The sequence below is a fragment of the Prionailurus bengalensis genome, chromosome B1 (assembly GCF_016509475.1).
Source record: "Prionailurus bengalensis isolate Pbe53 chromosome B1, Fcat_Pben_1.1_paternal_pri, whole genome shotgun sequence".
NCBI classification, from domain to species: domain Eukaryota; kingdom Metazoa; phylum Chordata; class Mammalia; order Carnivora; family Felidae; genus Prionailurus; species Prionailurus bengalensis.
This window is the reverse complement of record NC_057344.1, coordinates 69,558,626-69,579,427: the sequence shown is the minus strand read 5'-3', so window position 1 is coordinate 69,579,427 and position 20,802 is coordinate 69,558,626. Positions and strand designations below refer to the sequence as shown.

Below are 20,802 nucleotides of genomic sequence, written 5' to 3'. Positions count from 1 at the left end.
CTACCAACTGATATGTTGACAGAAAGCAGGAAAAAACTTGGTAGGACAGGAAATTTGCCAGCAAAAGTAGTTTCTCAGTGAAAAATAGCTTGGGAGCTCTTTTAAAGTGCTGCATTTAAAGAAACCAAGTAACAAAATGCTGCATTTAAAGAAACCAAGTAACAAAAGTAACAATCTTCAAAGTAGTAATCCTTAATTACTCAAGTTTTTCAGGATTCACCAACCAGCAAATTCAGATGGAGGCGATATGCATTAGAATGCAGAGATCAGGCTTGGGTGACCTGGATTTAAAATCTGGCTCTGAAGAGGGTAACAATGGCTGTTGTCTTTTCTGTGATGTGGGAATAATAAAAATATCTGTGTCCACATGTCTTAAAAAGATTCAGTGAGATACTGTGTCTAGGATGCTTAGCCCAGCACCTGACACAAAATTGGCATTCAGTAAAATGTTAACTTGTGTATCAGCCAGTTGTAGCTACCTTACAAACTTAATGACATAAGAAGTAATCATTTCTTTAGCTTGCAATTCTGTGGGTCAACAACTCGGGCTGGGCTCAGCTGAGATCAGCTCCACAGTTCTCAACCTAGTTGGGACTTTCTCATGTACCCTCCATTATCTGTGGATCAGCTTTGTCATCATGCCTGGGACCTTGGCTGAGATAACCAGAGTGACTCAGCTCTGGCCCTCCAGTAGGCTAAGCTTTCTGCTAGTGGTAGAGACATGGCACCCATGGGTAACTGGAGGTGTAAAAGGACTCTTGAAGCCTATGCTCAAAAAATGACCCACTTGCCCCACATCCTTGTTGAAGGGAGTCACGAGACCAGTCCAGTTTCAAGGGATGAAATTGACTTCTCTTGCTGAGAGGAGCTGCAAAGTCACACTGCAAGCGGGTTGGGCTGAGGGAGGGCAGCCACTGCAACCACTTTTGCAAATTCTACCCCAGTTGGTATTATCATTGCGTTTCCCACAAACGTTGATATTAACTCTCGGTGACTCAGAGATTGCTTTTCCCACAAACGTTGATATTAACTCTCGGTGACTCAGAGTCCCCACCTGTGTGACTTTAGGAAGTCCTGTCTGTTAAGCAATTTAAATATTTCTAGGAACAACCATGGTTTGTCTATTTACTTATTGAAACAGCAGCTCATATTTGAAGGAACACTATTTTTCCATATTCTTGTTTTTGTAGTTTTATGTTTATATAAATAGCTCTGTGTGTGTGTGTGTGTGTGTGTGTGTGTGTGCGTGTGTGTCCTATTGATTATGAGATAGTCAGGAGGTGGGTAAGCTTTCCCCCATTTCCTGAAAATGTAACTATAGTTTATTTGGGCAGGACCAAATAAACTATATTTTATTTGTATATTTAGACCTTAATTATGTTAATTATCCTGCTTAACTATCCTGTTGAATTTTTTTTTAATTTTTTTTTCAACGTTTTTTATTTATTTTTGGGACAGAGAGAGACAGAGCATGAACGGGGGAGGAGCAGAGAGAGAGAGGGAGACACAGAATCGGAAACAGGCTCCAGGCTCCGAGCCATCAGCCCAGAGCCTGACGCGGGGCTCGAGCTCACGGACCGCGAGATCGTGACCTGGCTGAAGTCGGACGCTTAACCGACTGCGCCACCCAGGCGCCCCTTTTTTAGTTTTATTTTTTTAATTTTTTTTTCAATATCCTGTTGAATTTTAACAAAGAAAATATACATTAGAGAAAATATTAAGGCCTACATCTTTACTCTTAGAATTTGAATTCTGATGACAAGCAGGGGCTTAACTCTTGTGAAAACAATACCATTGGAATAAAAATCAGGTTAGAGATCCATCATGGTTTCTTCTTTCTTCCACCTCTTTGCCTTTATCTCCCTCCCAATTTCCCCTCCCCACCCCCCACTCTCTGTGTATCTGAGGGCCATTCTTTCTTTTTCTGTCTCATTCCCATGTGTCTCCCCACTTCCATTCTGCCTCCCTAACTGTCCTCATCCCTTTTTTCACTGTCTCTCAATTCCCTTTCTACTTCGTGCTTGTCTTTTCCTCTCTTCTTTTCTCTTTCAAACCAAGTCCATCACAGTATTCGTAAATTAGACTTTAGTTATTATTCTGTTCATCCCATTAAGTTTACAAACTGCGTTGTTAATATTTTAATATCATTACCTCCAAAGAAAAAACCCAAGCAGTTGCTTTTAATTTCTATGTAGCACTAAATAGATTCCTGCCCCCACCCCCCTTCTCTACCCTTGGACTGTGTATCTCAGAATAGTGGCTTGTATTTTACGGTCAACAATAATGACTTTTCCTTACCCTCTTTGATTTCTTTTTAAATAGAAACAGAATGGTTGGAAGACTTCTCAACCTGACATCAGAAAGTTCAGGCTCAAATCCTGGAAGTGTCTTTTTCTATCTGTTGATACTTAGACAAGTCATTTCTTTTGGCTGTCTCACTTTCCTTATTTGTGAAATTGGAATAATAAATTTGTTGTGAGAATTAAATTAATTGCCTGTATAGAAATGCATACACACACACATAAAACAGGTACTCAATAAATCTGTGTGGGTCAGATTATTGACCACTATACTCAGTAGTTACTCTGGAGTTCACATCTTTTTCACTCTATCCCAGGAATAGTTTATATTTGATTGGACTTCAAACCAGGGAAATCCTGGTTTGTATGCATGTAGGGAAGGGTGAAGCAAGTTGAGTCAAAGTAGTGTAAGCAATCTGTTCCAAAGGTTTTGCAAAATGGTTATCTTAGGGACCCCTGATGTGAGCAGGGAGTGGTGTGCACCACCAGCATTCATAAAAATAAAATAGGGCACAGATGAAATAAGTCAAGTTCCAGCTATAGGTGTATATGGCATATGAAAGTGAACAGCATTTTGTTTAATCAAAAATACTAATTATTAAAAATGCAGGCGACTTGAATAGCAATTAATATTAAAATATTTTTATTAGACAAAAAAGATTCTGTTTATTAGACAAAAAAAAATATTGTTTAATGCCATTAAATTTTTTTTTTTAATGTTCACTTATTTTTGAGAGAGAGAGCCAGAGGGGGAGGGGCTGAGAGAGAGGGAGTCACAGAACCCAAAGCAGACTCCAGGCTCTGAGCTGTCATTACAGAGCCCGACACGGGGCTCGAACCCACGAGCTGTGAGATCATGACCTGAGCCGAAGTCAGACATTCACCTACAGGTGCCCCTGCTTAATGCTATTTTAAACCTCCTTTATTCACCATTGTCAACATCAAAAAAATAAAAAACCCAAGTCCAGTTTTGGAAATATGGGCAAAATCATAATCTATTCTTATGAAAACATGTCTATGTAACAAATACTATCTTAAACTATTCCTGGACTTCTTATGTCAGAAAAAAAGTACTCTCCTGAAATTTATCCAGGCCAGCACATCTTCCACTGTAGTTCTGGACCAAAGCCATCAGCATTAGCCACGAAGCTATTAGGAATGCAGGTTCTCAGTCTCCATCCCAACCCGACTGGATCAGAAACTCTGCCGGTGGCTCAGCAATGTTTCTGAAAGCTCTTCAAGTCACCCCGCACACTACATTTTGAGAACCACTGACCTAGACCCAAGTGAGTGGAAAACAAGGAATGCAGGTGAGATAGTAGCAAGAGTAGAAATAAACTAGAGCCAAACTCTCAATATGGTATGCAGACTTACTAACTTGCTAACTCCATTATCATTATTACCAATTTGTTAGCTTTTATAAGAAACACTGGCACTGTATTGGTTGCAGTCATCTAGAAATTAAAAAAAGAAGAATTTAAGTTGAACTCTGGTCAAAACCTCAGCAATGGTAAGTTGACATGTTGCTGCATCCATGCATGTACAGGTTGGAACATCCCAGGAAGGAAAACAGAATTTTATCATCACCTTTAGGGTCCAGGTGACAAAAATTATGAAATGCAGTTATTTCCTCTTGCTTCTTATTACTGAATTTCCTTCACTGGCTGTGAATTGTTTTCTTTTTTTTTTTTTTTTTTTTTTAATTTTAGAATATCTACATAATTTGTGCTCCCCTGGCTGTTCATTTTTTTAAGACATTCATGTTTACATTCTGTTTAATGCTAATTAAATTAGGTCAGAAAGTTGGTTCTTTTCAGAATATGTGAACTTCATGCATATTTGAATAAGCAGCATTAAATATATTTACAATCACATAAAATATAGTATCTTAACATATGAATAAAAGAAAAATCCACAGGTAAAAATCACTTTTAGAGTGCTCATTTATAAGTTAATAATGTATTGCCAAATAAAAACTCTTTCTGTAATGGAAGGGAGGAGACTTTTCCTTAATTAGAATTTTTAAGATACACCCTAAAAAATACCTCCAAGCTGTTACCATTGACACCAGTAGTAATTATTAAAGTGGAAAAGTAAGTCAAATCAAAATAGTAGCTATAAAATTTAGCAGAGTCACCCCCAAAATGAAACACCATTAAATAAATTAAACTGACTCCCCATATATTGAACTATAATATGAACTAAATATATTTAGGGAGAAAAATGTGACTTTTGTATTGTCACAGGCATTTTAAACAAGCACTCCTATTTGCTTATTGAGTTCCCACTTTTCTTTACAAAAATAATTTCTCTATAATGGAATAGTTTACAAAAATAAAATATCTCAGTATAAAAAGTATAACACATCTACTCACTGAACATTTTTCAGTGACACAAGGCAAGCAAAAGCAATAGATTTGAAGTTTTCCATTGAATTCATAAGAATCCCTTTCTTTCTAAAATATTTGGGCAATACAGAATTTATAGACATACATATATCAAAATTGTTACACCATTTTTATAATAACTTTGATCCTTACTGATAAACTTCAATATGAAATGTAAAATTTTTTCCCCTGAAAAATTTGATACAATTCCCATACAATTTCCATACGTGTTTGCTGTGTATCCTAACCCACTTTTCATCTCTACTCAGAACTATCTAAGATGCAATCAAACAGACTAGAGACCCAAAAGAGTCTCAAAGAGTCCTTAGAGTAGTACTTGGTATCACAATGGCAAACCAAAAGAAAAGGGACCTTTTGCTTTTTCAGCTAAAATTCTTGAGATACCTGGATGAACACATCTGGTAAATACCAAAGAAATCAGATTACAAAAATGTTAGGACCCTCATTCAGAAATCACTTATGTCCATTTTAAACTGAGCGTAACTCAGTAGTAAACATGAAATGTTAAAGTAGTGTCAAATTCGCAGATACTATGGCATTTATTCACTACCTCTAGATTTTTATTTAAAAGGAATTCCGCATTTCCAGATGAGAATTTGTTAGCATTTCTTCTGCGTTATAAATGGATGGTTGTACAGAGAGGGCTCCCCTTCGAAGTTACACCAACCCAACCTCATCCCCCAGTTGGAGCCAAGTTGAGTTACTCTACCATGAAGACCTGAGTTCTGACGCCGCCCCTCTGTAGACTCTTTCTCTGAACACTCCTCACTTTAGCAGAGGAAAAGGATGTCTACAGGAAAAAAGATGAAGACTTTTGTTATTCCATTTCCATGTTAGTTTTTCTATAATCCACAGGGGAAATAGAAATCTCTTCTAATACATTTTGGGTAGTGTAGTAGGTTAGTATCTGCTAAAAAGGTATGTCCACCTCAAACCTCAGAATGTGACCTTATTTGGAAATAATGTCTTTGCAGATGTAATGAAGTAAAGAGTTTCTGGTTTCCCCCAGATTCTGCTGTCTAGGGAAATGGGAGGACAAGAAGACCCTTCTACTCTCCCTCTCTGGTCCAACTGTCTTGTGCAGACTGGGAATAGCAAAGCTCGTTCTTCTGTTATGTTTTTCCAAATTTCAGTGCTCAAATTAGGCCTTTGAAAATCAAATACTAAGAATTTGATTCCTTTTGTTATCTGCAAGCTTCTGTGTCATCCTTTCTCCAAAACAACAAAAGTGGAAAACTTTAGCTGCCTGCTCTAGGAAAAGGGACAGAGAATGAGAAAACTTCAAGGGAAGAAAAACTTTGTTAATATCCCAAAATATTTTTCTGCACTTACTAATCTATAAGAATTAGATAAACAGTATTTATTTATGAGTGTGATGGTGATGATATGTATTTTTAAATATAATTTTTAAATTTTTAAGTGGGCCTGCATTTAAAACTCTGGAATACCAAATATTCCTTCATTTCCTAAATACAGTTTTTTATACAACGATCAGAATGATGGGAAAGGCAGGCAGTTTGATGTAGAACTTAGCTCTTCACATTTTAGAATATTCCATTAAAGCTAGTGGTCTGCCTTTTTCAAGGTTAAAAACACAAGAGGAAAAGTGACATGGGTCATAAATATGTATTAATACACAACCATGCATTGTCTGTTCAAAAATATGTGGTTTTCTATTTCTTATTCTCAAAATAGCACTGGAAATACCTAAGGAACTGAAACTTTCACTTTTCTCTACACACAAACCTCATTTTATTTTTTTTAAGTTTTTATTTAAATTCCAGTTAGTTATCATACAGTGTAATATTAGTTTCAGGTGTAGAATTTAGTGATTCAACACTTACATACAATACCTGGTGCTCATCACAAGAGTGTTCCTTAATCCCCATCACCTATTTAACCCATCCCCCACTTACCTCCCCTCTGGTAACCATCAGTTTGTTCTCTACATTTAAGAGTCTGTTTCTTGGTTTGCTTCTCTCTCTTGTTTCCCTCTGCTGGACAAACCTCATTTTAACCTCAAGCTCGTTTATCAAACAATGCTTAAACAATGTTTGGGTTAACTTCACAAAGATTTTCATCCCAGAACACTTCCTACTTGATAGGCCACAAAAGGTAGTTTCTTCAGTGGCCTTAATTTTCTTTAAATATGCCCAGGATAATGTCACACCCTTTAATTTCTTCAGAGCTGCCTCCAAAGGTATTAGGAGCCTACAAAGAGGCTAATACTTTCTGTCCAGCAAATTACTATTGTCATTCAAATTCAAGGAGATCCCACACAGTTAGTTGGATGAATTGTTCTGCCTGGCCAGTCGGCATCCAAAGGTTTATTCTAATGGCCCAGGGCACCTTTACTCTGGGGATCATTCCTTTCTGAGAAAAAGATACTCCCAAAAATGGGTGCTGAGGTGAGTAAATGTCTCAGAATCAGGAATGCTCCACTTTACATAAACCCAAACTTTATAAATTATCTGTTCATTCATTAGTCAATAAACATGCATACTTTGTAACCCATAAGATTTATGCCTTCATTTTAATAATTAAAAAAAAAAAAAGGAGACCATTTGACACAGCATTATTACATCATCCTTTGTTTTGGCCTCCTCTCTGTCAGAGACACAAGTCCCTTAACCTTGGATTATTCCAAACCCAAACATCAGGGTTGCCCAGGAGTGGCTGCTGAAAATTGATGGGAACTTTTGGGAATCCTGCTCTGAGAACTAGAGGCAGCAGCCTCCCCTGAGGGCTGGCAAGAGGTGCTGCAGTTCTGAGCTCCACCCCCAGAAATGCTGATCTCCTAGGTAGTTTTGGAGCCCAGAAATCTGCATTTTTAACAAACATGGCAGATGAACATACTTGTTAACGTTTTGAAATGATTCACTTCCCAATGCACAGACAATATTATTACCCTGTTTAGAACACCTAGAAAGTGGTTAATTAGTGTAGAGCAGTGGTTTTCAAAGGCATCAGATCAGGCTTGTAAAAACCTAGATTGCTCCTCCCTCCTCCCCCCATCTACAGTTTCTGATTCAATGTCTCTGGAGTAAGACTCAAGAATTTCCTTTTGTTTGAAGTCCCCAACTGATGCTAATGCTGCTAGTCCTGGATCTACACTTTGAAAACCAAGTGATCTAGACAGACTCTTTCTTGTGCAAATGAGAAAACAAACACTTTCCAAAATGTATGGCATCTTAGGGGTGCCTGGGTGGCTCGATCAGTTAAGCATCCGACTTCGGCTCAGGTCATGATATCACGGTCCGTGAGTTCGAGCCCCGCGTCGGGCTCTGTGCTGACAGCTCAGAGTCTGTCTGGAGCCTGTTTCAGATTCTGTGTCTCCCTCTCTCTCTGCCCCTCCCCTGTTCATGCTCTGTCTCTCTCTGTCTCAAAAATAAATAAACGTTAAAAAAAAATTTTTTTTAATAAAAAATAAATAAAAAAACAAAATGTATGGCATCTTATAACAAGAATTAAACAAAATTAAAAATACCTCTTTTTAAAAAAAATTTTTAACGTTTATCTTATTTATTTTGAGAAAGAAATAGAGCAAGCAGGGGAGAGGCAGAGATAGAGGGAAAGAGAAAATCCCAAGCAGGCTCAGTGCAGTCAGGACAGAGCCCCACAGGGGCTCGAACTCATAAACTATGAGATCATGACCTGAGCTGAAATCAAAAGTCAGACACTTAACCGACTGAGCCACACAGATGCCCCTAAAGATATTTCTTTAATGCCTGTGTTCTCTTTCATCATATTAGCATGCATTATTAATCCTAAGTGGAGATATAGGATGCAGCATTTCCAAATGTATTTCACCACAGAGCTCTCTCCTCAAGGAGGATCCTGGGAAACTATTTGAGGAAAGCCCAATATAGCATCATAACAAATTAGTGCATTTTAAGAAACTTGGACCTTTCCCATTCCCATCCAGACCTCATCCCTCAAACCACCCCCACCCCTATATTTCTGCCCCAGTGCCAGAAGAATCTGAGAGCATGGGAGGGGCAGGTACATTGTCCAGAATACAAATCATTGTGTAATCCACTTTTCCATAAAACTAAAATTATAACGGGTACCTGGCAGGCTTGGTCGGTGGAGCGCGTGACTCTTAAACTCAGTGTTGTAAATTCAAGCCCTACATTTGGGTGTAGAGATTACTTAAAAATAAAATCTTTAAAAAAACTAAATTATGGGGCGACTGGGTGGCGCAGTCGGTTAAGCGTCCGACTTCAGCCAGGTCACGATCTCGCGGTTCGCGAGTTCTGGGCTGATGGCTCAGAGCCTGGAACCTGCTTCCGATTCTGTGTCTCCCTCTCTCTCTGCCCCTCCCCCATTCATGCTGTGTCTCTCTCTGTCTCAAAAATAAATAAACGTTAAAAAAATTTTTTTTAATAAAAAATAAAAAAAAAAAATTATAACATACTTGATGCAAGTGAAATGATGTTTTAGTATTTCATATACTTCATATACTTTAGAGGAGCTAGTAAGAGCCATATTTTAAATATATTTAAAGTAGCTTTGTAGTCACTGAAGTATATAAAAATGCATAGGTTTATAAGATTATTTCCTACTATACTGCCATAAGGAGATAAAATGCATATACAAATAAGTAGAGTATGAAGCAGATTACAATAAGCATAATAAGAAAGATATAAGCAATTTAAGTAAATTATGAGTAATTATATAAATAACTATATATACATATGTAAATTAAGGACCACTTGCAATCTTATTGGAGTGTTTGAGCTACTCATTATTAACAATCAACAACTTTGCTAAAGAAAAGAAGTATGCCTCTTCTGATGGACAAGATTTTTGTGTGACTAAATTAGCTGTGCTCTACTGCAGTGGGAGAAGGGCTCCAGCTAACTAGGGTGAATTTCATAACGCAGTTCTCCCAAAACTTGTTCTAAGACTCACATGGGACACCAGTGGAAACTATGGATTCCTAGACCCCATACTAACCAAACAAATCAGAATCCACAATAGAAGATCCTGGAAAACTGTGTTTTTGATAAGGGCTCCAGTTCCCAAATTTTATTGTAGAATAAGAGAGACTGGGTTTTCTCTGAGGAGTCTTTGAGGGTAGAGCCTCATTCATTCATTTATTCATTCACTCACTCAGTTAGCAAATATGTACTGAGCTCATGTGGCATACACCACCAGATTTTTCTTCATCTGTGTCATTAATTTTTATTTACATTGTTAAATAACAAATATTCAACTGAATAAACTGATCAAATTGGCTTTATGTAAGGATTCGTGAATCAAGCAGCATCCAATATAGCAGGTAGAAAGAAGTTCCTTTGAGCTGCAGAAAAGGAAAAGTTTCTAAAGACAGAGGAGGAAAAAAAAAAAAAAGGAAATAATTAACCAAGAATGCATTGTTTTAGGCAAGGTTGCCCTACTAAGAGAAACAGAGGGGGTTTATCAGTGGATTATCTCCTAGTGCTGACCAGGAAATTTCAAATTGACTGGTTAAAGGTCACATTCCTGGGGAGTTAAGACTACAATTAGGTTAGGTATTAAGTCTTGCTTTGCTGATTTGGGGATTAGCACAAGTGACATTATTTGGAGTCTGCTGTCTCATTTTTAACAATAGTATCATTCCATCATTTTTTAGCTAGAAAAAATTCTTTTTCAATAAACATTTATATTGTTAATCAACACTATTATTCACTCAGCAATACATAAGGAAATGATACGCCCTAACACAATGGTCTTCTAGTAAAGTGCTCATTATATGACCTTATGATGCACACAAAAAAACCAGACAACCAAACTTTAGTGGGATCATTACCAAAGTATGAAAAACCATTCTGCTCACTGCCCCAAACATCCTTAAGAATGAAGGATTTAAAATATAGAAGCACATATTCCAAAAGCTGTTTTCTTAAAAATGCTAACTTTCCAACTTTGCAATTTTGGCTATAATTCCTATGTTCTATATTCCTGCCTTCTGGTGGGGGGAAGTAATGAGTGGGAAGAAGCAAATGCTTTGGGAAGGCAGAAAGAAAGGTAAAAACTAATTCCTAAAAAGCTTGTGTGTTTGAAGATGTTGCTGTTTAAAAAGAGATCGTCCCAAAAAAGATATGCTCTATCTAGGGAAGTATAAGCAGGTTTGTCTTGCTTCTTTCTGCATTCTAAAAGTACCCACATCTATACTAATATCACATCTCTTTCCTTTTGTTTTTTTTGACTGTGTGTGTGTGTGTGTGTGTGTGTGTGTGTGTGTGTGTGTGTGTGTGAGTGTGAGTGAGTATGTTGTGTTGAGGTACAATAAGGTAGAAAAGGAGAAAAAAGGGGTAGGATTAAGAAAATGAAAAGAGAAGCAGCATAAATAACTACACATGTCAATTTGTTGGACTAAATCATTGCAACCAAGGCCACAGAGTGAACCTCTTAAAATAGAGAGCAATGGTGAGGGACAAAGTATTAGCACAGGGTGCCGAGCCCATGATTTTAAGCACTGAACTGTCAATTAATGGTAAAAAATGCGGCAAATTGAAATAGTTCAGTTGTAAAAATTCAGTTCCATACAGGGCCTGCTAAAGAACCAGAGTGAAAGAAAATCAACATCTACTGGCACTCACCCCATCCCTGATCTCATAAATTTCCCAGCAGCAGTGAAACACTAACCATAGAAACAGCCCTGTGTTTCTGGAATGCTGTCACCTCACCTCATTTCCATTGCTGTTTTCTGAGGTCTGGGCGGATGTGTCAGGAACATGAACATGAACATGAACGTGGGGCAGGGGGTGTCCTCCTCCTCCTCCTACAAAGCCAACAAGGCGCTGGCAGCCTGAAAGGAGAAATTCTTCAGACCTTTGCAAACCACTTCTGCCTTTGCTCTCTAGATACACAACAAGCTTGTTTATAAAAATAATCAGTGCTTCAACATATCCAGAGCCAAATGACTTATCTTACATGTCTTATTTATAACATGTAAATGTATAAAAAATCATAACATAAATCTATAAAAAAATTTATTTTTTAAATTAATGTTTTAGTAATACTTTAATGATTTACAATGTTTTCATTGATTCCATAAGTAGCAATAGTGATGAGCTTAAATTCCAGTTAATAACTACTTCTGGTTGTTATTTAAATGAATTTTTGGGGATACCTGGGTGGCTCAGTTGGTTAAGCATCAGACTCCAGCTCAGGTCACCATCTCATGGTTAGTAAGTTCGAGCCCTGCATTGGGCTCTGTGCTGTAAGCTCAGAGCCTGGAGGCTGCTTCGGATTCTGTGTCTCCCTCTCTCTCTGCCCTACCCCTTCTCACACTCTGTCTCTCAAAAATAAGTAAATGTTAAAAAAAATTAATAAATGAATTTTTGTATAATTCACACAATTCTGATATAAGAGCCTCAATAATGGAAATGAAATAGACAACAGAAAAATAAGCAATAAATCGTATTGGTTAAATATTTAAAGCCAATGTCACACAAAAGCTGAAATTCTGTAGGTAGACTATGTATTGATAAATCATCTATTTGGCCTAGGAAAGAAAAATTTTTAATTATTTTATTATTTTAACTCTTTAGTAAATTTTGATAATCTGTTTCACTTAAACATCTTAGAAGCAGCTTTTCCATCTGTAAATGAAGTGACAATAGTGACCAAATAGAATTATGAGGATAAAATAAAGTACCTAGTACAATGTAGTAGGTATTTGCTAAACACAAGTTCTCTCAGAGCTAAGTGCTAATATTCAATTTCTCTGTTAAAATGGGAGAATTAAAATCTCTCAGAGAATCCTCCTTTCTTATACCTAAAGATATTAACCAAGTTTTTTAAAGCAAAACCTTGCCAAAAAATCAACAAACACAGCCAAACCAGGAAAGGGGGAAAGCCAATGCCGTAAACCAAAACCGGACAGCCAAGGAAACAAATAGGTAATTCTGAGCCCAGAAGAATAGATCATTTTGTAAGGCTCTTAAACCTATCCCTAGAACTCATACTGGAGATGCAGAAAAATGTTGGAAAATGTCATCATTTCTGTAGTGAGACCACAAAATTAAACTACACCGAAGCTCATAGTTTCAGAAAAAAATGCACTACTTTGTTTTCACACTTGAGATTCCACCTGGGCTCCCAAAATGCTATAAATGTCCAACCACACTTAAACCATATTTTAATCCAATAATTCAAAAGGTCTCTGTATCTATCAGGGTTTAATGGAAAAACCAGAACCCATTCTAGGTATGTTAAACAGAATTTAGATACAAAATTATCCTGGTAAGGCTGGAAGAGTGGGCATCAGCAAGGCTCCCATTGGTGCCATTGAATCCAAGAACACATCAACATAGCCGCAATCCAAAGACTGAGACAGTGACTACCCCAATCACTGCTGATCCTGCTGTCCCTACCACTAACACAACTGCCTCTTCACACCCACAGAGCTGGTAATACTCGAATTGTCATGCTGCTGCCATAAGTGCCTCTTAACACAGTGTCTCTGTTTTAGACATAGCAGCAGGAAAATGATCTCTACCTTTCTTCTATCAACCAAAATATGTGTGAGTACACATGATCCTGGCTGTAAAGAAGATGTGAAATGCTGTGAGCTTTGCAGTCTCTACTTTCCAGGAACACACCAATGAAGGGGGAGTTGAACAGAGGTTGAGCAAGCCAATCTACAGTATCCACCATAGGTCCATTTCAGCTCTGCAATACATGGGCCATGTCCCTCATAATCCACCCCTTTGGTGACTCAATGCCCATAAGTGTTTGCCTCTTGACTTTATTTAGTCTAAGGCAACAATGAGTCTTGATTCCCATCAACAATCTGGCAAACTACTGCTTGAGCCAGCACACTGAATCCAGAAACCTGTGTTAATTAGCTGTGCTCAAAGTTATAGTCCCTCCTCCTAGTATAGTACACTTAGAAATTGTTCCCAAACAATTCCCTTGAGTTTCTGCTTATTTAAAATAGCAAAATCTTTTGGTATGTAGATCTTCTTTTTCTGAGTCCAACTTGTGCTTGGCTTCTTGGGTGTGTTAGGATCTGACTCTAGTTGTAATAGTCTGGGAAGCAGAAAAGAATACTCAAAATGTGGGGCCCTTTGAAGAGACCTCAAAAGTTATTCACCTCAAGTAAAGTAACTAGCACGTCTCCAACAGACTACGACCAACCTTATGGGACAGGGAAGGGAGAGGTTTTTGCTGACAGGAAAGGTTCCATGGGATGGGGATTCAAAGTATTTAAATTCAACTCAACGTACTCAAATGTCCCGTTATAATTTGCAGGGCTTCTCTCCTTCCAAATCAGTGTCTTAATGTTCACTTAAAAGAAATAGCAAAACATGAATTCAGCTTATGCTGTAACCTTTGTAATCCACTGGATCAGAGTCTATCAGATTTGAGGTTACATCAATCCTGAGATCATAAGAGATAAAAGATTATCTTAGAGTGATCATGGAAGCTCAGTAGTTCTCTGAACTTTTTCATACTGATAAGATTGAACCTAAACCCTGGGCTTATCATTTTCTAGCTTTAATCTCCCCAGGACATCTCCATAGCTATCTTATTCCACAACTCTAAAAATTTCTCATTTTCATTCTAATGATTTACCATAGCAACTACTGTGTCAGAGTGTAGCCTTCTAAGAGGCACATCATAAGGAAGCCATAAGTGATCATTGAAGTCACTTCTTTGTCACAGTGTGACATAAACTTTGAGAGTCCCATTTTCTAATAGTAACAGTATTGCCATTATCTTCAACACCAACCAGTTCAAATCATCAATCTAATGTTTCCATCCTTGAGACCATTATCTGCAATCCCTTCTAGAAGGAAGAAACAGAAACCACTCTCATTGGGGGGAGCTTAAGAAAAAGCAGATTTCATGCTAGGAAGAACGTGTTTATAGAATCACTGTTAAGGCTATAGAAGCAAGAATCAGGAGTGGAGAACAAATCACCATAATTGCAAGCCCAAGATCAAGAAGTACTAGTGACATTCTGTCACTGTCACTAGTACTGCTAATAATCTCTTTACTTGTGAAACTGAACCCTGAGACTGGTTGCAGTAGCTGCCCCAACTCCCACTATATACCCACAAGACTGGTATCTATAAACTTCCGATCTCACATGCGTGCATTCAAATGGAAGAACTTATCTGTAACAAGAACCCTAGTTGCTAAAGGTATGGAAAACATAGATTTGAGCTACCAACTTCTAAAGAACAAGAAAGCATTCTAAACCCAGTATAGAACAAAGGAGAAACAAACTGCACAAAATCTACCACAGACTCAATAGCTTGTAGTCTCTATTTGGCTGTATAACCTCAGTCTTTCCAATTTCCTCCCATTCTTCCTGTTTCTCTAAGATACCATCCTCATGGTGTCAGAGCCTGGGGAGGCACCTTGAACTGATACCTGGGTATTCAGTGGATGGTATTTTCTGTTCTAGGATGTTGTTCCTGGCCACCTAGTTACTGGTACCCATCTGGGGTCTCATGCTGAAGAGTGTGGTTGGTAAACTTGAGGGCCATCACTTATCTCCCTCTGAACTGAGATCTCATTATATTATTTTGCTACTTCTATTTTGAAATCTTCTGTAATAGACAAGTTTTAAAACTAAAGAGGCATGCTAAAGGAAGAATATTTTAAATACAATGTTTAAATAAACTTGTATTCAATTTTTCACTTTTAGTGGGATTTCTAAAAGCAAGACTAATTTTACAAGTATAAATAGCATTTATGCTAGACTTAATACTAATTTATAAAAACAGGAAAATTTTGGGGTGGCTGGGTGGCTCACTCGGTTAAGCCTCCGACACTTGGCTTCAGCTCAAGTCATGATCTCATGGTTTGTGAATTTGGACCCTGCGTCAGGTTCCATGCTGACAGTTTAGAGCCTGCCTGGGATTCTCTGTCTCCCTCTCTCTCTGCCCCTCTTCTGCTCTGTCTCTCAAAATAAATAAACTTTAAAAATTTTTTTAAAAAACAAGAAAATTTTATAGGTTTTGTCATCTTCTCATATGTTTATACATCCTTAAAGAGTCTTGGCAACATTCTGAAAAAATTTTAAAACCTCTGGAAAGAATCTCTGGAAGGCTTGTACCATCTGCAAAGATGTCCAGAGAAGTTGCTCCTACACCCCCATGCAAAGTCCATTCTATCACATGATTGGCTTCCTTGTCTCTTATGTTTAGTATTAACTAAAAGGTCATAAGGAATTTTGTACGGTAAAATTATTTCTTTGGTTTTCTCCCCAAAGAAGGACTTTTATAATTTTTATGTTTTTTAATTTTGTTTATTGTTTATTTATTTTTGAGAGGTAGAGACAGAACATGAGCAGGGAAGGGGCAGAGAGAGAGGGAGGCACAGAATCTGAGGCAGGCTCCAGGCTCTGAACTGTCAGCACAGAGCACGACACGGGGCTCTGAACTCATGAACCATGAGATCATGACCTGGGCCAAAGTCAGACGCTTTACCAACTGAGCCACCCAGGCGCCCCAATTTTTATGGTTTTTTTAAATGATACAAGAGCTTAATATCAAAATCAGAAAATATAAATGAGAAAATATGTAAGCACTCAGAAGATAATTCCTGTTAAAACCATCCATGACACCATGGTGCCCTTTAAAAGAGAGAACGGGGGGCGCCTGGGTGGCGCAGTCGGTTAAGCGTCCGACTTCAGCCAGGTCACGATCTCGCGGTCCGTGAGTTCAAGCCCCGCGTCAGGCTCTGGGCTGATGGCTCAGAGCCTGGAGCCTGTTTCCGATTCTGTGTCTCCCTCTCTCTCTGCTCCTCCCCCGTTCATGCTCTGTCTCTCTCTGTCCCAAAAATAAATAAACGTTGAAAAAAATTAAAAAAATAAAATAAAAAATAAAATAAAAAAAAAAAATAAAAGAGAGAACGAACGAACGAACAAGAGAAAAAAAAAGAAAGAAAGAAAGAAAGAAAGAAAGAAAGAAAGAAAGAAAGAAAGAAAAAAGTAAGCAACGTGATCATGCTGGTCAGGTTCTTTTTTCCTTTAACAGTCATGATCATCTATCCATGTTAATACATCTCCAATATCAGTTTAAATGATAGAAGAGAGAATCATAATTAATATGCTAGGAAGAGTATGCTGTGTTTCAGTACTTAAGAAAGCACTGTTTCTCAAAATGTGGTTCAAACATTACTTGCCAAAGAATCACCTACAGTGCCCATAGTGGAGATGTGGGGACCCATCTCAGACATGTGAAATCAGGACCTCTAGGTGGGGGCCCAGAAATTTCCATTTCTCAACAAGCTCCCAGATGATGCCTGTCTCTCTTGTGACAATCACCTGTTTATTTTAAAGAGAGGACCTATTTTTCCCAACACACCAGAGTATTTCTGTTTTCTTGAATTTTCTGCTTTCTGATTTTTATTTTAGGAGACAACAATGGATGGCCTATACAATTTGACAAATACTTTGCCAGTTACTACAAAATGACTTCCTTGTATCACTTTGAGACACGAACATCTGAATGCCGTAAGTGATCAGAGGGATTGAGTCTCCTTTTCCACGAGTTCATAATAAGATATCATGTTTTTAAAAGTTGGATCCAACATATTTTTTAAAAGGTTAATTATAGTTTTCTAACTGCAAACTCTATCAGACATGTAGCCTTAATTTGAGAATTCTATTCAAAAGTGACTCAGGGATCCCAAGTAAAAAAAACAATACATTATGCCAGATACTGTTGTGAACAAAATTAGTGTCTGTCAGTCAGGGTTGCTATTATATGTCCCTTTTTCACAATCACTATAGACTCTGATGCAAAGGGAACTGTAGAAACAGAAGGGCAGAGAAGCTGTTTGGATTTTAATGTTTGCAAGTGAAAAAGCTTCTGGGATCTAAACTACTTTAGAAATACAAAAAAGTCTCATCAATACAAGAGCTATTAATACAAGAGCTATAACCTGCTATGTTTAGTCGCATACTGAAAACTTCCAACACACAGGAGGGGCTGTGGGAGGGTATGACCTTAGGACGGACTCTGCAATATTTTAGAACATGAAGATCTTGTCAATTTTTCCTTTTAAATAATTTGTGTTTATTCTGATAAATTATGCAAATGTAAATTTGTGCCAGGGAGTTACAATTGGATCTTAGCTCTGCAAAACCTTGGTTAAATAGTTGGGGGTGGGAGTGGAGAGAATCCTTTACTACATTATTTCCTTTATGTTCTATTACAAGTTGTAAAGTATAGTTTTTTTCTTAAGGTTTAATATTTTTTTTGTCTTCAGCATTCAGATGAGAATAATAAAAAAACTACTACTAACAGTCCCCAATTTAAGGACCATACTTCTATCCTGCCAATCCACAGATTACAAGCAATCTGTCTCAGTCTAACATTTTCTCCTTGTACAGAAACCAAATTACTCGATCGTTGAAAAGCTAAAACTTTTTGAGAATGAAAAAGGTAACAGGTATAATTTAACTGCTAATAGAATAAAAACAAAAAACAAAAAAAAAACTAATGAATTATGCTATGTTATCTCAAAACATGGATTTTATTTTTTTTTGTTTTATTGTATAGCCTTTCCTGAGTCTATAAACTCAGAGGCTACCAGCACTAATTTGCTGGTGCATTACTTATCTTTTTTATTTTAACATTGTTGAAATATCCTGTATAAACCATTTGTATCATATTTTCACTTAGCATTTTGACATAATCAGGTATCCATGCTATTATAAGCTCTTTTTGAATATACTATATATTTTTAAGTGTCATAATTTGCTTACTCATTCTTTGTTGGATATTTTGGTGTTATTTTTTTTTTCATTTTTCCCTATTACAGGTAACCCTGTAATCAACGTATATGAATTATTTTAACTCTGTCAATATAAAGAGAAAAACACACTGGAAGTAATGCTAATTTCACTCCCTCCATTTTAACCCTTCCTAGTCTCACTCTCAGAACCTTCATCTTCTTTCCCAACCCACACCCTTCCTTCCCCACAACACTCACGTTAGACATGGCTGTAACTTGGAGACAGAATCCATTTTCAGAGATCCATAGCCAAAATGGTTACTTACAACCATAAAACTGTTTAAAAGTTCTTGGCGGAGACTGTTTACAAAAAACACAAAACCTAAGTTATGATTTTGATCTCTTGTAATCCTACAAAATAGTCTGCAGAGTTATTTGGGAGGAGAGGTAGAACACCTGTCATCCCATAGCTGAGCAAAGGGAAGTTTAGTAGGTCAAAGTCATCCACCAGCTTTGTCATGGAAATCTCTAGTTTGCATTAAGACACTTTTCTACTCTCTGGAGGCTTTACAGTAAAGGTAAAAAACTGGAAGCCTACAAGCAGAAAATTCTCATAGAAAGTTTTCTTTGTTCGGTGATGTTTTAAAATATTTTAAGTTGGCTATTATCATTTTTTAAAATAGGTACATAAGTACCTATGTATGACATTGTATTTCTGGCTTCTTTGAGAAAGTTGGTTGACTTGGCTACACATGTTCTTATCCTAATATGGCAACAGTTAGGAGAAGCTGTTCCACTGGGACATCTGGACAATGCCTACACCTATTTTGCCAGTCCCCTGGACATAAGAGTCTGTACCTCTACCATACAGGTTAGGGTTTCAAAGTAAACGTAGAGGGAAAACACTCCTCATTGTTCTCATTAATCAACCATTCCTATTGTACTATTGAGCTATATGAACACATCATTGAAAGTCTAACAGACATTAGAACTATGAGGTCACATCTTTAAGACCATCACTACAGCCCCACAAGATGGCCAAAGAGATACATTCAACTCTTCCTCTTCCCAATGGCAGCAGTGAGAATAGAATGGCTGGCTATGCATTAAAAAAGTTCACTCCCAGGGGGCCTGGGTGGCTCAGTCAGCTCAATGTCTAACTTTGGCTCAGGTCATGATTTCACAGCTCAAGTCATGATCTCACGGTTGGTGGGTTCAAACCCCACATCAGGCTTGCTGATGTCAGCATGCAGCCCACTTTGGGTCCTCTGTTCCCTTCTCTCTCTGCCCCTCCTCCACTTGTGCGCTCTGTCTCTCACAAATAAATAAAACATTTTTTTTAAAAGTTCACTCCCATAAATGACATTTTTGACATCCTTACATCCCTGTGTAATCCAATCCAAAAGAAGATCATAAAAAATCCTTTAAAGAACTCCTGAATTTTCCAGAAAAAAAAAAAAAAGAATTCTACCAACACTATAATTCATGTTTAGTTCTCCTCTTTCTCGCTAGTTAAAAATGACTTAGTCTTCCATTAAGGGTTAGATTATGCTATTAATAAATACTTTATTTTTTAATGTTTTATTTACTTTTGAGAGAGAGAGAGAGAGAGCAAGCATGAGTGAGAGGGGCAGAAAGAGAGAGGGACAGAGGATCTGAAACAGGCTCTGCACTGACAGCAGCAAGCCCAGTTGGGGGCTCAAACTCATGAATGGTGAGATCATGACCTGAGTCGACGTCGAGGCTCACCTTTACTGAGCTTCCACCAGGCACCCCGATAAATACTTTATTCTTAAGTAGCAGCTTTAACATGGACATTAAAGCCCATCACACACTGTCAGTCATGTGACCCCTGGACATAACCACTCTCCTTGTATGAGTAAAAGCAGATGACTTCATTCATTTTTGCAGCAAATGGAGAAGGGTAGTCTGCTATTTAAAAAAAAACAAAAAATGCGTGGGTTTGTAAATTGTATGTGTTTTCTCATCTTAGTGTTCTAGCATCATTTTAACATTAAATTAAAAGCAAACTTTGTAAACTTAATTTAAAGCAGTGCCCAAATTGCTTAGGTAAAACAGGACATACTTTTGTACTAAATAATTTTCTCATAGTTTCTCATTTCTTTCTTTTCATTATCCTCCTCTTCCTGGTCCCTCACTATCCCCATTCCTTACTACTTCCTCCTTATTCAGTGGTCGGTTCTGTGCCCGTGCCATGTCTTTGCCGAGGTTTAGAGGTTGACTGTGATGAGACCAATTTACGAGCTGTTCCATCAGTTTCTTCAAATGTGACTAAAATGTAAGTAGAAAAGAATGGCTTCAACCTGACAGCCAGAATAGCACCTGGAAAATTGTATCATACTTAAGGCCTTGTCATTATTACTGCATTTTTATTCAAAGATGAT

The 20,802-nt window shown here is 37.6% G+C and overlaps 1 protein-coding gene and 1 long non-coding RNA gene across 7 annotated transcripts in view; one reads left to right on the top strand and one right to left on the bottom strand.

The window, feature by feature from the left end:
• RXFP1 (relaxin family peptide receptor 1) overlaps nt 1-20,802 on the top strand; it is a 114,506-nt gene that overhangs the window by 42,855 nt on the left and 50,849 nt on the right. For all 6 annotated transcript variants that reach the window (XM_043566594.1, XM_043566575.1, XM_043566623.1 and 3 more), the window contains exons 3-4: nt 17,073-17,171; nt 20,591-20,696. In XM_043566594.1, the coding sequence (XP_043422529.1) occupies nt 17,073-17,171; nt 20,591-20,696 (205 nt within the window). The remainder of the gene's footprint in view (nt 1-17,072; nt 17,172-20,590; nt 20,697-20,802) is intronic.
• Nucleotides 3,952-20,674, bottom strand: LOC122475040. The gene is made up of 3 exons (XR_006295077.1): nt 20,573-20,674; nt 11,383-11,504; nt 3,952-5,498 (listed from the first exon to the last, which is right to left on the bottom strand). It is a non-coding gene; the product is annotated as an uncharacterized LOC122475040 (long non-coding RNA).